This window comes from Dama dama, chromosome 29 (genome assembly GCF_033118175.1).
Source record: "Dama dama isolate Ldn47 chromosome 29, ASM3311817v1, whole genome shotgun sequence".
NCBI classification, from domain to species: Eukaryota; Metazoa; Chordata; class Mammalia; order Artiodactyla; family Cervidae; genus Dama; species Dama dama.
This window is the reverse complement of record NC_083709.1, coordinates 30,454,091-30,470,425: the sequence shown is the minus strand read 5'-3', so window position 1 is coordinate 30,470,425 and position 16,335 is coordinate 30,454,091. Positions and strand designations below refer to the sequence as shown.

Sequence of the window (16,335 nt, the reverse complement as noted above, 5' to 3'; positions counted from 1 at the left end):
ACACTTTACAATAGAAATGTGAAGTATTTTTGAAAGTTTTAACATAATTGCTACCTATAAGTAGTTCTAGATAAGAAATTCATTAGGGTTTCTTTGGATGATAATATTTCAAAATATGGTATATAGAATCCAAATTTATATCTCTAAATAAACAGATGCATGAGAAGATTCTGAACGTGAATCAGGCCCCTTAAATACTTATCCACTGTTTTGACGCAGCCCTAAGGCCCTAAAATAAGGTATCTTTCAGGTGTGGGTAATATTTGCAGCTTGTTTGTGCTTTCTCATTAATATTGACCGTGCTACCATTCTAAACTGGAGAAGGAAATGACAACCCACTCCAGTATTCTTGCCTGGAAAATCCAATGGGCAGGGGAGCCTGGCAGGCTATACAATCCATGGGGTCGCGAACAGTCACGACTGAGCGACTGAGCACAAACACACCATCTTAAACACTTCATCTGGGAAAAGGAAAGAAACGGAGAACTCCACGTTCAAATCTTCACACTCTCGTAGGAGGAGCTAGGAACTGGGGAAAGAACTCCAAATCTTGCTTAATTTACGGAGGACAAAGAGGCATGGGGAGGGAGAGAAGATTATCTTACAAAAAAACATACATTGAGGAATTCATGGAGAAGCAAGTGGGAGAAAAGGGCTTTTGTGCGAGTGTGTGAAGGGGCAGTCTCTCGTGTCTCCCACCGCCCCTCCTCCCAGACGGTCAGGTCCCGCCGCGGCCCTCCCTCCCGGTCTCAGCCCTCGGCCGGTAGATCCAGTGGGCGGGGTGGCCTCTGCAAGTCTTGCCTCTGGCTTCCGAAGGCGAAGGCGCGCGGAAAACAAGGCATTAACTTAGCGCCCTGGGACTCCAAGAGGCTCAGTAGACTTCTGCGCCTCTTAGGAGTCTCCAGCTCTGGGAAGCGGCTGTCCCCAGTTCATCGCGGGAACTGTGTCAGACTTTGTCGGTGTGGGGGTGGTAGGCAGAAGGACCAAGGTTGGCCCTCTCGGCCCCTGCATCCCAGCAGGGTTAGCTGCGGACAGCGCACTCTTCTGTTGCAACTCCTCCCTCACCAGACACTTCTCGGAAATGGAGCAGTCACAGTGTGGCAGTAGAGACCGCAGCCGCAGCGGCCCACCCCACCTAGCCCCGGGACTGGTGGTAGCGGCCCCTCCGCCCCCGTCTCCAGCGTTACCGGTACCCCCGGGGATACCCGTTCCTCCAACTTTCCTGCGCCCGTCCAGCCTCTTTCTGAGGGCAGCCTCCACCGCCGGAAGCGGAGGTTGCCCGCCGCCTGCCGAACTGGAAAGGGGGGTGGGCGCTGTGGCCGGTGGCTACCCACGGACACCCAAGTGCGCCCGTTGTCGCAACCACGGAGTGGTGTCAGCCCTCAAGGGCCACAAGCGCTTCTGCCGCTGGCGGGACTGCGCGTGTGCCAAGTGCACCCTGATCGCAGAGCGCCAGCGTGTCATGGCCGCACAGGTGGCGCTGCGCAGACAGCAGGCCCAAGAGGAGAGCGAGGCTCGGGGGCTGCAACGGCTTCTGTACCCTGGACCCTTAGGACCAGGGGCTCGGTCATCCGGAGGCAGCAGCAGAACGGAGACTTCCCAGACGGCCTCGAGCGGCCCTGCGACGGTGACTGCCCTGGGACTGAGTGCCTCGAGAAAGGCTAGTGGTCTGGCGACCCCTGTTTTCGAAATTTTCCAGCCAGATGATATAGAGGAAAAACACGGTGAGTAGATCTTTGCTCTTTGCAAAAGAAAAATGGTTGTTTTGGAGGAGGAAAAAAAAAAAATCTTTGAAATAAGCAGCCATGGCATGGAGGAGGGCAAGAAAGAACTTAAAAGAAGCATTTAAGTCCTGGGAAACTGCTTAGAGACCTATCACATTCACTTCCGTAGGGCTTTCTGTCCCTTAAGTGACAGGATAAATGAACAAATGAAGTACCAGTGATCAGTTGAGGAACTCATTCTAGGATTGCAGTTTGTGCCCAAGTTTCTCTGCGAGAGGAGACGAACTTAGAGCAAAGATAGTGAAAAACTTAGTGAAAGAAACTGCATTTTGAGCTTGCTCTGTATTCTTTTTAGCTGTAAAACCAGAGTTAATGTGATCTTGCATGGAAAACTCACGTATGGTTGGGAGTACAGTCTTCACCTGTGGGACAGACCAACTAGAAGTGGGGAAGAGACTGAAATCTACCAAAATATTTTTACTCTAAAAATTTTTAAGCGTCCCACCTCTTTTCTTCAGCTGCTTTTTAGCCTCCAACAGTGTAGAAAACTCTAACATTTCAAGTTATACCTCTTATAGAAAGGAAATTTAGGTTTTCTAAATTTAGGTTTGTAAAACCATTGATATGAATTTCAAAGTCCAAGAATTTCTTATCTTTGGGGATCTTAACCTTTGAGATTTCTTTATCCAAGAAGTTTTAATTTTTTTCTCTCATTTATTGACTGCAAATTGCCTTCACCCTCTATGTCAGGTAAAAAGATTTCTTTTTTTGACTAGGGTTATCCCAAATTAACCTTTCATGCTAACAAATCTTACTGTATTTTAGCAAATTTCATAATTCTACAGTAGGTCATACTTGCACAAAAATGTCATTTTGGTGTTTTTGTATAAATACAAGATGGGTTGAATTATATGAAGTTAAAATATAATGATGTATTGTTATTAATTAGAAAACTTCCATGAATTGTGAAAATTGCAGCTCTTAACAGATCACAGCATTTACTTTTGAAAAAGACTCTTTCTCTGCTTAAATAAGACATATATTATTTTGTTTTCACCTATGTCACTTTTTGTCCATGTTCTAGTTTGTGTCAGTGGACAAAATGTAGTTTAAACATTTCTCATCAAAAATCAAGGAGGGCTGAAGAATAAAGTTGTTAAGCAAAACTGCTATAAAAAGAAGTATAAATTAAAAGTCTGCAAACTAAATTGACAGTGAGATCTGATTGTCAACCTTCTGCTAGGCGTTGACTTATGTGATTTTTTTGAGGGGGTGAGGTTTTATAGGATCATTTATTTTATTTTATTGTTTGCCTCAGTTGACCTCTTTTTTTTTGAAAAGATACTTCTAAATGGACTGCCTTCTCCTATACAATATCCATGAACTGTAGTATTTATTCATTAGACAAACAGTGGTTCAGAGGTGAATAAGATTTTCCTACACAAAAGAATATTATATTCTAAAGAAGGAAAACTATATGTGTCCTAAAACTACAGTATAATACATAGCATACAATGATAAAAACCAGCTATAGGAGTTGAGAGAAAAGAGATGACATAATGATATTGCAGTATTTTAAAGACAGCTTATTTTCTAGACAGTCTGATGCCATCAGTATTTCATTACATTATATTGTGTTTTATGCATAAACTACTATAGAGATGAAAATTACTATAGAGATGAAATTGTGATACCTTACATGTTAAAGGGGCCATATGTAGTGAATTGTATTTATAAATGGAGTGGCAGACCAAGGTTGATCTATCTCTATATCATTAGATGACTTTTATTGTTTTGTTTAAAGGTGAAAATTCTAGAGTCTTTGTGATTTTGCAGAAGCAACACTTTTTTTCTTTGTCATGTTTGACATAATGACAGCATTTTCATTCTCAATGTGTTAAATTGTACACATTTAATTTTATAAAGCAAATTGTAGATATTTGCTTAGAATTTGGGACTGCTCTTTGAGAAAACATAGGAGCATTGCAAATCATTGCTATAGGTCATATGTGTTTTGTTACATTCATAAATCTTGTTTGAAGAGAAAGTTGGCAATAAAACCTAGTACCTCATTGACAGTTTACTCTTTCTAATGGAAATAGAGAAAATCCATCTATAGATTAAGAGTAAATGTAAATAAAAATAAAAATTATTTATTATTGTTCTCCTGGCATTAGCCTTGCAAAAAGTATTTAAAGATAGTCTTGTTTTATTAATATTCATATGCTTAACATATTGAGATAGAAAATCAGATTTTTCTGTGAAACTGTTTTCGGAACATTTCCCTTAATATTGAAAGGGAGTTGTTAGTTAAGGTAAATGACTAATATTTTTTACAAGATACTTTGAAAAATAAACAGATTCCAGTAGTGAAAAGAGTGCTGTAAATTATTTTCTTTTAGAAACAATTTGATTATAAACTCATTTACTGATATTCTCTAGAGATTTAATGAGAAAGTCCATATTTTACAGAGGATTATGAAAAATATCAACTCTCTATTGTGTCTCACATAAAATGAAATATAAATCTCTGATATGATTTGAGATTGGTATAGCAGTTGTCATTATTGGTTTAGATTTGAAAGGAAATGAAAAATTCTGCTATTTTTTCACATTATTCAGGTACCTTAGTTGGAACCTGAAATGTGAGTAAAAAACCAGTTTTTGAAATTTAGCATTAGTGATTAAATACAATATTCATTTTAATAGTAAGATTGTTCTTTTTTTCTGATATCTTATCTAAACAATTGTTTTATTTAGTGCTGTTTGCATATTGTCAGTGTGGGAAAAAAGCCCTCATGTGGATAACAACAAAACTTGGGTAACATTTATGAAAATTTTGAATCCCTAAATGGGGCAAATAATGTAAAATATTGGTGTTAACTGTTGGAGGGTAACAATAGATTTCACCTTCTGATTCCTAAATAACTACAGCATTTATGTATTATAGAACTTTGTGATCCTGAAATGACATGATAAATTGCATTTTCCCACTATTGCAACACCTGCATTTTCAAATGATATTTTAAAATTTTTGTTCATTAACATCTTTTACAGTGAATAGTAAGTATTTTTAATATACTATGAGTAAACAAGTTATTTTATCCAGCATTAATTATAAGTGGGCAGTACTTTGTTCTTGGAAGTTTTCCCTTTATTTCATTCCTTTTTTTCCTCTTCCCCAGGACAAAAGGAGAGTAAATGTGACTCATGCCAGAGTGGACAAGAAGAACTGGGGTCTAAATCCCATCAGTTTACCCTGAGATCATCTCCTAAGTCTAATGATGTCGCTGGAAAACAAAACATCAGGTCATCTATTTCAGAAAACCCAAACAAGGATGATAGCATTCAGTCTCTTCATCCTGGGGAGCAGTCAGGAGGGGAAGAGAGTCCCAGGTCCCTGTCATCCTCTGATTTGGAATCAGGAAATGAAAGTGAGTGGGCCAAAGACTTCACTGATTCTACAGCCAGCCATCCCACTGTGTCCTCTAGACCAAGAGACCCTCTTGATATCCTTACCAAGATTTTCCCAAGTTACAGACGCAGCAGGCTAGAAGGCATTCTGCAGTTCTGCAAAGGGGATGTGGTCCAAGCTATTGAAGAGATCCTAAATGGAAAAGAACACAAACCAGACACCAGGGACCTAGCAAATTCAGGACCATTGGAAAACACAGCTTTTCCGAGAGTTTCGAATTTTAGTTTAGCTGGAATTGGTTTTGGAACTCTAGGAAATAAATCAGCTTTCTCTCCCCTTCACACTACTTCTCCTTCTTACGGAAGTGATTCAAGTCTCTACAGCTTAAATCCTAGACTAGGTATCAGTCCATTTCGGCTGGCATATTCCTCTCCAGGGAGAGGGCTGTCTGGTTTCATGTCTCCCTATCTGACTCCTGGGTTGGTACCAGCATTGCCTTGTAGGCCAGCTTTGGATTATGCTTTTTCAGGAATGATTAGGGATTCTTCTTACCTTCCCATCAAAGACTCAGTAACTGGTAGCAGACTGTATTCCAGGCCAAATCAGAGTAACCTGTAATGCATCTGCCTACCTCCCTTTCTGGAGTATTTCTAGAAGCATGCACTACAACTCACATACCCACATCTATTAATGTGTTTACTATGTATGGGAGTGGATTATCAGTCTTTAAAAATGCTATTTTTTTTTACAAGCGATATAATAGATTTGAGATCTAAAGACTCTTCTTTAGCATTTATTAAGTGAAAGAAACATTTAAACATCATGTGTGCCTTGAATAAAACCATTTCAGGAAATATTTTTACTTTAATGAATTTTCTCCCTAAGATATCAGTTGTAAATTCCTAATTTAAAACTATACTTGTTTTTAGTTCATTGAAAAAATGGAGCATATAATTATAACATACATTATGAAGCAGTCTAGCATTATATAAAATGAGCCGGAAGTAAGAATTGAAAAATTGAGGTAATTCTAAATATTATTCTAAACTTTTTTTCCTCCTTCTGTTTCATGTACACAAGAGAGATGAAAAGTATTCAAAGTATTTTAAAGTATTTTATTCACATATAAATGATTAGTAGTTAGTAAAACTTTTGAGAAATTTAAGTCCTTATTTTTTTCTGAATGCCTTGTTTTTCATTCGTATCTGCCATTGGTGATAAGTGCCATTAATAAAGCATTTCTGTTTAAAGGAAACTTTTTGTGAGTTAAACAAAGGTCTGTGAAGTAAATCTTAGGAAATGAGAATGCTCCATCTCCTGGCCACTATCACTAATTGCAGCTAAGTTCTGGTAGCATGTAGAAATTAGATACAAATGGTTCCTAATAGTATGATATAACCATTTCTTGGAAATGCTTATTTTGGATCATGCTATATTGAATTTTTATATTATAAAATGAACATCTAATAAGGATGAGGATTTAAATCTTTCAGTAGGCTTATGCTTTTATCTGGGGAAATAACCTTTTCCATATATTTGTGGCAAGACTATGGCAGCCATTCTCAAAGGTAAAAATCATTTTATTCAGAAAACTTAAATAGTTGTTCATATGAATATTAATTGACTCTAGATAGATAATGCTTAATGCATTGAGGAGATAAAAGATTTCCAAGGGGAAAAATTGTCAGTAAATTTTAAAGGTTTTCTTCAGATTTTAAAAGTACTTTTGTTCTCCATCTAGAGAATTTGAGTTATTTATTTTAGTCAGTGGGAAGTCCCTGAGAACAAAACAATTTTAGGAAATTTTCTTTATATGTCATCATTTATCTTTTAAAGGATTGGAGCTCTATTCTGTTGATAGGAATAAATGGAAATCCAGCTGTGGTGTAAAATAGTTGATGAATTAGAGACGGTTAAAAGAATTTGACAGCATTATTTACTAAAGATTTCTTAAATTATGTGTATGTGTGTATGTATGTGTGTGTTTATATATACGTGTGTATCTATCTTATCTGTCTATATATTATACACTTAAGCTCTGTTGGTTCTATCATCATTTAGACTTTTCCATTGAGCCAGATAAGAATATATTTCTAAAGTATATTTTACCAGCAAATATCGTATTAAATAACTGCATAGAATCTGATGCTGATTTAGGATGTAAATGTGTAATAGAGTATGCATTATTTTTAATGGTGTGAATGTGAGAAAGCAGATCTTATAAAGATTTGATACAGTTAATATTCATTATTTATTTACAAAGTTTTAGATTCCAAGCCTAAATCGTAGTATAATGCTTGGCAAGTAGTTGATATTCAATTAATATATACTAAATGAAGGAACCATTTTGGATGGTAGATCTCTTTGAGACTGATAAAACCAAAGAACTCTGCAAAGTGGTTTACAGACATAGTTTTGAATACAATTTCTTGGGATTCTTGAATCTACTAAGTGCCATTCAGGTTAGAATACTTGGTGATTTTTAAGGTATTTCCACTACATTAATTCATTTGTTGACTGTTATTTTAAGAGTGCTAGGTCCTATAGAGGATATCAAATGTAAAATGTGCTCTCAAAGAAGTTACATTATACAATAGAGATCTGATACAACAACATAACAGTGCTAGAGTTGCTGGATTCTTTATGTGGTTTATATGATGATGTGCATGTATCCATTTGCCTTTTGAACTGGGGAGAAAGTCCATTTGGGACAGTTTTCAAATTTTTAAAACTTTTATAATTTTAAAACTTTAGTTAATTTACATAGTACTTTATACATTTCATACCCTTTACAATAAGTTTAGAACGCAAACAATCTTACAGAACATTTTGTCCAACCACTAACTTGAATGTGAGGAGATTGAGGTTTGGCAGTAGTATTGTCCATCCCTATGTTAAAATACTATTGTCAGTTGTTAGGAGTGGAAGTTACTTTACCAGTTTAAATTAGACTGTAAAGTCTAAGGAAGGATTCATGCCTGTTTGTCCACTCACAGCTTCCTAGAGTATCTGGTACATAAATAGGTGCTCAAGTTTTCCACTGACTGAATTAAATGAAAGATAAAAATGCTAGTTTATTCAACAACTATTTATTAAGCACCTACTTTGTGCCAGGCATTGTGCTAGACCAGAGGATAAAGAGGTGAATAAGATATGAGACCTGCCCTTAAGTTGCTCACAGACTGTTACCCATGTATACAAAACCAACCCATCAACCAGTGGTGGCAGTATTTGACAGTGTTGGTACATCAGTGAGTTCTGTGTAATCTTGAGGTTTATGCTCATCCATGCAGCTTGAGGTATGAACTCCTAAACCACTAATTAAGAATGGGAAGGAAGAAGGAGAATACCTATTTCCATGTCGTATGTTTAGGCAAGTCCATTCCATTTGTCTGAGAGGTAAACAACTCCAAGATCTATGGTGAAAAATGTGGGCAAAGAGGAACCTTTTGTTTGCTTGAGTGGAGTCTTGTGTGGAGATCATGGTTATGGATCCTTGTTTCCTCATGGTTATGGATCAGAGTTATCGCCCAATCCTATTCCTGGGGTTAAATCATTTGGAATTCCTCTGATTCAATGCATAGGCCTCATTGTGTAAGCTGTCATCTAGCTATTCTGTGAAAATGGGTTAGAGTTAGGGGAACAACTGAAGAGCATGTGAGTAAAATCTGCTATTTTCCCCTTCTTCTGCTGAAACAAAAAGATGCTGGGGATTTTAAGACCTTCCCCTCTAGAGATTCCTATCTGTGAACTTGGAACTAAAAAAATTATTTACAAAATGGCCTATCCATTCAACTCTTTTTTAAAATGCATGTTCCATAGATATTTATTTGTCTTTGAAATTAAGAAGTTTTCAGAATATAAGAGAAGCTTATATACCAGTGTAAATAGAATTATTCTGGCAAGCACAAGAGGAGATGAAGCATCATCAGCTTCATAAAGTCAAAGGTCTACTCAGGGCAGCCTGACTCTTAAGCATAGATGCTCATCCTTTAGGGAAAGGTTCTCACTCAGATTTATTCTTCCCATCCCCACACATCTCCAAATAATCTCATTATTGATGTCTGCACTGCAAAACTATACCTTTAATTATTTGGCATCATGTCCTGTAAAATTGAAGCTGTTTTGATGTAACACTTCAGAGAAACTGTGCCCAACATTAAAAAAATACCCTTTGTTGGGTATTTTTTAGTAAATAGTAAAAAAATACCCTTACTAAATATTACTCAAATGAGAAAAATTCATTGTCATTTCCCCTTTCTGAACTCCATGCTAATGATCAGGGGTTCAGGAGAAAATAGGATGATAAGTATGAGAACTATGAAGATATCTTATTTCTCATTTTTGCCTAACTGGTAGTTTAAAAAATGACATTTTAATTTTTTTTTTTAATTAGTTGGAGGCTAATTACTTCACAGCATTTCAGTGGGTTTTGTCATACATTGATATGAATCAGCCATAGATTTACACGTATTCCCCATCCCGATCCCCCCTCCCACCTCCCTCTCCACCCGATTCCTCTGGGTCTTCCCAGTGCACCAGGCCCGAGCATTTCCCCTGAAATCAGGAACAAGACAAGGGTGCCCACTCTCACCACTGCTATTCAACATAGTGTTGGAAGTTTTGGCCACAGCAATCAGAGCAGAAAAAGAAGTAAAAGGAATCCAGATAGGAAAAGAAGAAGTGAAACTCTCACTGTTTGCAGATGACATGATCCTCTACATAGAAAACCGTAAAGACTCTACCAGAAAATTACTAGAGCTAATCAATGAATATAGTAAAGTTGCAGGATATAAAATTAACACACAGAAATCCCTTGCATTCCTATATACTAACAATGAAAAAACAGAAAGAGAAATTAAGGAAACAATACCATTCACCATTGCAACATTTTAATTTTTTAAGACTGTGTCATAGTATCCTCAAGTCAAAATGACCATGTGACGTAGTCTCATGAGAACATTAATAGTTTTAAAATAGGTACACAAATGTGGTCTTTTCAAAACATCTATGTCAAAATGTTTTTAAAAAATATCCAATGTTAAAATCCATCCTGGCAACAAGTTCAATAAAAAATGGACTAGATATTGATAATTAGCAGGAAATATAAAGAGTTGAGCAAGTGTGCCAAAGAATGTTGACTAGAAAAATCCGAGTCAAGCAGCAAGTGCTTTAGAATCCTGTTCTTGACCTTTTATAAAACTTCTGTCAGATGAAGAAATAAAGATACACAATTCATTGTTATCTTATGCATGGACCACACTCATCTGTGAATGGCAACTAATTTTTTGGCTGACAGAATCAAATTTTAACTGATTGATTCTTAGACTGTAACTCCTATTGCAGTGAGTTGATATAACATTCAAGACTTTAGGGTTAAAAAAATCAACTTTATACACATAGATAAGAAGAAAGAGAGACCTGAGTTTGCAACAAGTTTTTGAGAAAAAAAGTAATGTTATTTATTGGTAAATGTACTGTGAGATTACCATGTAACATGGCTGTTCTGAAAGTTCAATTGATATTTAGGTTACATTAATAGGAAAGATGTATGTAAAAGGAGGGAGATGATGGTGCCATGTACTCTGAAATATCAGTTCTTCAGATATTAGCTTAAGTGGTGTGTTCAGTTCTGAGTGCCATATACCAAGAGTGATTCTAAAACTTGGGATATAAGCAAAGAGGCATAAGACACTAAATGACTATGGTGGCAATATAGGGTTCTATGAGAAATAGTTTTAAAAGTAGGAGAAATGAAAATGTTTAAAGAACTAGCATATAACAAAAATGACTCTAAGGTGAATAGAAGGCAAAAGTTACATAGAGAATTTAGAGGAACATAAAGAAGAATACTGTAATTGCATTTAATCCACTTCTAGTGAACCTGGAACTGCAAAGGCAGATATCACTAGAGAAATAAACAATGTTAGGTCCAGTTTGTTTGTTGCTGTTTGATTGCTCATTTCATAGGTGAGCCATAATTTCATAATATATTATTGTACATGGGTTTTTTTTTTTTTTAATTCTTTTGAGGGGTATATGGAGTAAATGAGCAGCAAATGAGATTTATGGTTATGCTACATTTATCAGTCAGTATTCAACCAGGAAAAGAGTACCATTAGGGAGTTATATTATAAAATATAAAGTTATTTTATAAATTAGGGAGATATTTTAGAAATTCGACTGAATGCATACATAAGGAGCTGGGAAGATAAAGTTTGGTAAAGGGAAATAGGCAAATCAGAGAGTTACTAACTAATCTGCCAAGTGTTGGTATGGGTAGACAAGTGGTCCTTTCAAGAGAAGTAGAAATTTTCAGGAAATCTGTGAGATCTAGCATGTCAAGTCACTCAAATGGTTCCAAAGAAAGGTGTTGTGAAGGAGGTATAAAGGAAGTTAATGCCTCTGCACAGCTTCTAATACTGTGGGTCTGCAAGCAGGTACCAGGTGATAGACCTGCAACTACAGCTGATCAGCAAGCCCAGCAGTCCAGTGCGCCCCTTGTCAATATGGCATTCATACTCACTTATACTAACCGTATTTACTTCCCAATAAAGGTAAAACGTAATTCATTATTTCACCTAAAATTGATTCTTTGTACAATGAAAACATATATGTCCCTTCATAAGAGAGGATACAAAGTGACTTACCCATGTTTGAGGGATGCTCATTCCTCTTCTGACTGAGTCAGAACCCCCCTTGAATATCCTGTCATCTTGAGGTACCGTTATAACCACTATTAGTAAATCTTATGTTACAGTAAGGAAATGAGGGACACTTAGAAGCAAGGAAGAAATAAATGCTCCTATCAGTGCCCTCATGTTTTCAACTAGTCATGGAATCAGTAATATTTATAACGCTTCCCATTCCCCATTTCGTGTTCTCTCTACTCTGCTAGTGTGTAAGTCAGTTGTGTTTACTTATTTGTTGCGATGACCCAAATCTTCATTCCTGTCTGTTGTTATAGTCCTGTCTTTATTGGGTTGTTCTAGCTTTCCATTAAGTTTTACCACAAAATATGGGAAGACTAAGCGATACTCTGGAGGATCTCCTGCATTCTGGAAATATCTTCCTCACCCTTTCTTCTTGTGTCAGTGTTCTGAGGTGCCCAGAGTAGCCAATGGTAGTCTTAGGTTCCAGTACAATGCTGTGTTCTTTGGTAGAATCATTTCTTCTTTTGGAAGTACAACTTCTAAACCCCCAAAAAGTTATAGGGAAAGGAAATGAAAGTGTTGTTTTTGCATCATTATTGTTAATGTGAGAGGAGCTGTTTCCATATCTGTCCTGTGGTTCCTAAACTCCTAAATTCTGAGTATAGGAAAAACATCACTACATATTTATAGCTTATTCAAAGCATTTCTTACATCCTGGATGACATTATTTCAGCCCCATAAAGTGCTGTCACCAGCTGGTGCCGTAACTGAGTCTTCCAAAGGCCATTCCTAATTTTATTAGGCCAGCTGTTTCAGGATGAGGGGAACATAATGATACTGGACAAGTGCATGAGACTGAGACCAGTGTTGCACTTCACTTGCTACAAAATTGTTTTTTTTTTTTTTTTTGGTCAGAAGCAATGTTGTATGGAATACTGTGAAGATGAATATGGCATTCTGTAAGCCCACAGATGGTGATTTAAGCAGAAACACTAGGGTAGGAAAGGCAAAACCATGTCTTTTCCAGTGAGAACAAAGAGCTACTCCTTCAGTGATGGGAGTGATTCAGTGTAACAAACCTGCTACCAGGTGTCTGGCTAGTTCCCCAGGGTATGGCCATTTTAGGGGCTCAGTGTTAATCTTTGCTCTTGGCAGGTTGGATACTTAGCAATGACTTTAGACAAATTGGCCTTGATGAGTAGAAATCCATTTTGCTAAGCCCATACATAAGCTCCATATTTCTATATAATTATTGTCTTCATGAGCCAATTGATCAATTATGGGAGTAAAAGAATGGGAGAAGAATGAGTTACCTTGTGCATATGTTTATTAAGGCCTCTTCCTTTAAGGTTGCTGTTTGGTGAACATTTGTGTGGGACAAAAATGTTCTCTTATCTATACCCATTTGGAGAGGTCTTTCCACATACGTCTTCTGTAGATCATATTTCTTCATGTTTCTTCCAAGTTGCTGGCCATCCAGCCAAACTGTTAGTCACTGCTCTTGACTCATTCTAGATGTATACCTCTGTTCACCTCTACTTTCAGGCAGTATGAAAGCTTGAAGTTTTTCCCATTGAAAAGATTTTTTTTTACCACTTTCAGGGTCTTTCAGGGCCACATGTGTAGTGCAACTGTCCACTTCAGCTACTGTCAGGATAGTGTGGGGAATTGTCTGTGAATAAAGACCAAATTGTGCTTTCTCCTTCTGTTTTCATAGACAACTTCACATTACAGAGAGAGAGGAGACAGTACGGCAGGAGTACACGAACCATGGATGTTTGAGCAACTTTTTGTGCAACTTATTTATGACTTCAAAACTTGTGGAGAAAAGCCTAACTATTACTTCCACTTGATGGAATACTGCTACAGTGAGCTTTGGGGGCAGTCAACATCCTATTCATTAAGAGTGTTTCAGGGCATATCATTATTTAATGACCAGTAGTAAGTGTTTGCTGGAGAAGGCAATGGCACCCCACTCCAGTACTCTTGCCTGGAAAATCCCATGGACAGAAGAGCCTGGTAGGCTGCAGTCCATGGGGTCGCTAAGAGTCGGACACGACTGAGCAACTTCATTTTCCCTTTTCACTTTCATGCATTGCAGAAGGAAATGGCAACCCACTCCAGTGTTCTTGCCTGGAGAATCCCAGGGACGGGGGAGCCTGGTGGGCTGCTGTCTATGGGGTCGCACAGGGTCAGACACGACTGAAGCGATTTAGCAGCAGCAACAGCAGTAAGTGTTTACACTCAGGCAGGACCCAGTAATGAGGCAGAAGCTATTTCTCAGTTGAGAATAATCTGCTGAGAAAGTATAACTTTTCTCCAAAATCCCAAAAAGATATACTATGTTTCATCTATAAGGTTCGCTTAAGGTTCCTTTAGGATCCCCAACTGTCATAGGCACTTCAAGCACTACTGGATATGCTGAGTCATGTGAACCAAGTGGCAAGACAGATTGAATAGAAGCTTGGTTCTGTTGTAGAACCTCCTTTCGATTTGGACCCCAAATTGACAGCCTATTGGGTAATTTGGTAAACAGGTTGAAGTAAGATGCCCAAATCATTTATTTTTTGCAACCAAAATTTAGAGATCTACTTCTCAGAGATAGCAGGTATCAGATGCAGAAACACATTCACCATTTGATAAGAGAAATTTTGACAGGCGCCAGACCACTAATTCCTTGAAACTTCACATATATAATGTATCTCTGATTTTCTGTGGTGTTTATTCTTCCATTCTCTGGCATGCATATACCTTAACAAGATATTTAGTGTGTATACTACCTTTTGCTCATCAGGTCAAATCAGCATGATATTATTTATGTTGTTGGCTTGCTTGATGTCCTGTAGAGTAGAGAAGCAAACAAGTTCCTAGTGGACTAAACTATAGAAAATGGCTGGAGGGTTGGTAGAGCCCTAAGGAGAGATACTAAAGTTTACTACTATTTCTGGTGACTTTAACAAGTCCAGAGAAAAAGTATTTTTGAGATCAATAGCTCAAACTGGAGAAAAGGGGCAGTATTGATTTTCTCCAACAAAGCAAACACATCTGGAAATATAGCTGCAGTTGTAGTTATCACCTAATTTTCTAAAAGTGTACTCTCATTCCTCAAGATCCATCTGCCTTATCTATAGGCCAAATAGATGAATTGAAAGGGGATGTGCTAGAATCCTTTCAACTTCTAATGAGGATACAAACCTTGGCAATCTCTCCAGGATGTGCCATTATGTTTGTTTCACTACTTCAGTGGGAGTATAAGTTCTAAACATCTCCATTTGACATTTCCTATTTAATCATCCTCAATACACAGGAAGCCTAATTGTTGTAGGTCAGGGATCCAATTTGGGGATTCTCCGAGTTGCTAAGTATGTCTTGACCAATTGTGCTTTCTAGAGTTGAGGAAATAAACACTGGGTAATTGGGTACATATTGGACCCACTGTAAGACTGATTTGAACCAAAATGTCAATAATGATTAGACTTCATTCCTCTTCCTTAAACCTTATCTAGCCTGGTGGATCATAGTAGCAGTTTAGCTTCAAAGGGAATAGCCATTATCCAATAAACACTGAAAAAATTATTATTTATCTTTTCGCAGGGTATAGTCACCTGGTAAATTGGCTCAGGTCCTCTTGGATTAAGCTAGGAGGAAGATTTATAGTTTAAGTTATTAGAAGACAGTAGAGTACTCAAGGGGATCATCCTAGGTTTCCGTAACAGGTTCAAGACTAGGAATTTGTTGAAGAGCCATGAGTGTCCATTATGGTGATTCAAGAAAGACTTAGTTTCATCAGAGTTAGTGCTTTCCCACTTATACAAATAAAGTATGACTTTACTTTATTCATACTCATCCATGGGTGCCTGAAAAAAATGTGTGTTCTGTGTTGTTTAGTGGAGTGTTCTATATATGTCAATTAGATACTGTTGGTTGGTTGTGTTATCTAGCTCTTCTTTATTCTTCCTTTATTATTATTCTGATAGTGACATGAATTGCTGAGAGTGGGGTGTTAAATTGCCAACCATAATTGTGTTCTTTCCTCTTACTGTTTTAGCAAAACATACATACACCACACATATAATTTTACTTCCATGTAGAAAATATTACTATTAGTAAATGAAATAATCAGGAATAATATAATTTGGTGACTGATGAAATGCTGAGTTTTTGTCATTTTCAGGTTTTCAGAACCAAAGCAGATACTTTGGTTCATATATCATATATTATCATTTTACTCTTTGATTTGAAAATTTGCTTTCTAACATACTCTTAATACTTTCAAAAATATAAGGATAAATTAAGTCTTATAAATTTTAGTCCTTGTAGTCTTTATAGATAAATGTAGAAACCTATGATTATTTCCATGGGTGGAACACACTGGGAGTCTTATTACAGTAAGGTTACTTTGATTTAAAAATGGTATGTCTTAACATCTTGTCAAAAAGCAGCTATGAATTCACAGTTTAAACCATTTTACCCTTCTTGTTGAATATACATAGCAGTGGTAGATTTAAAATACATTTATTTAGAAATTAAAAAGACATAGCCT

The 16,335-nt window shown here is 37.1% G+C and overlaps 1 protein-coding gene across 1 annotated transcript in view; it reads left to right on the top strand.

Annotated features, from left to right (window-relative positions):
* Window positions 1-1,081: 1,081 nt before the first annotated feature.
* The window catches only part of DMRTA1 (DMRT like family A1), a 60,876-nt gene continuing 45,622 nt past the window's right edge, over window positions 1,082-16,335 (top strand). Inside the window, exons 1-2 of the mRNA XM_061132340.1 lie at window positions 1,082-1,724; window positions 4,910-5,158. Of these exons, the coding sequence (XP_060988323.1) occupies window positions 1,082-1,724; window positions 4,910-5,158 (892 nt within the window). The remainder of the gene's footprint in view (window positions 1,725-4,909; window positions 5,159-16,335) is intronic.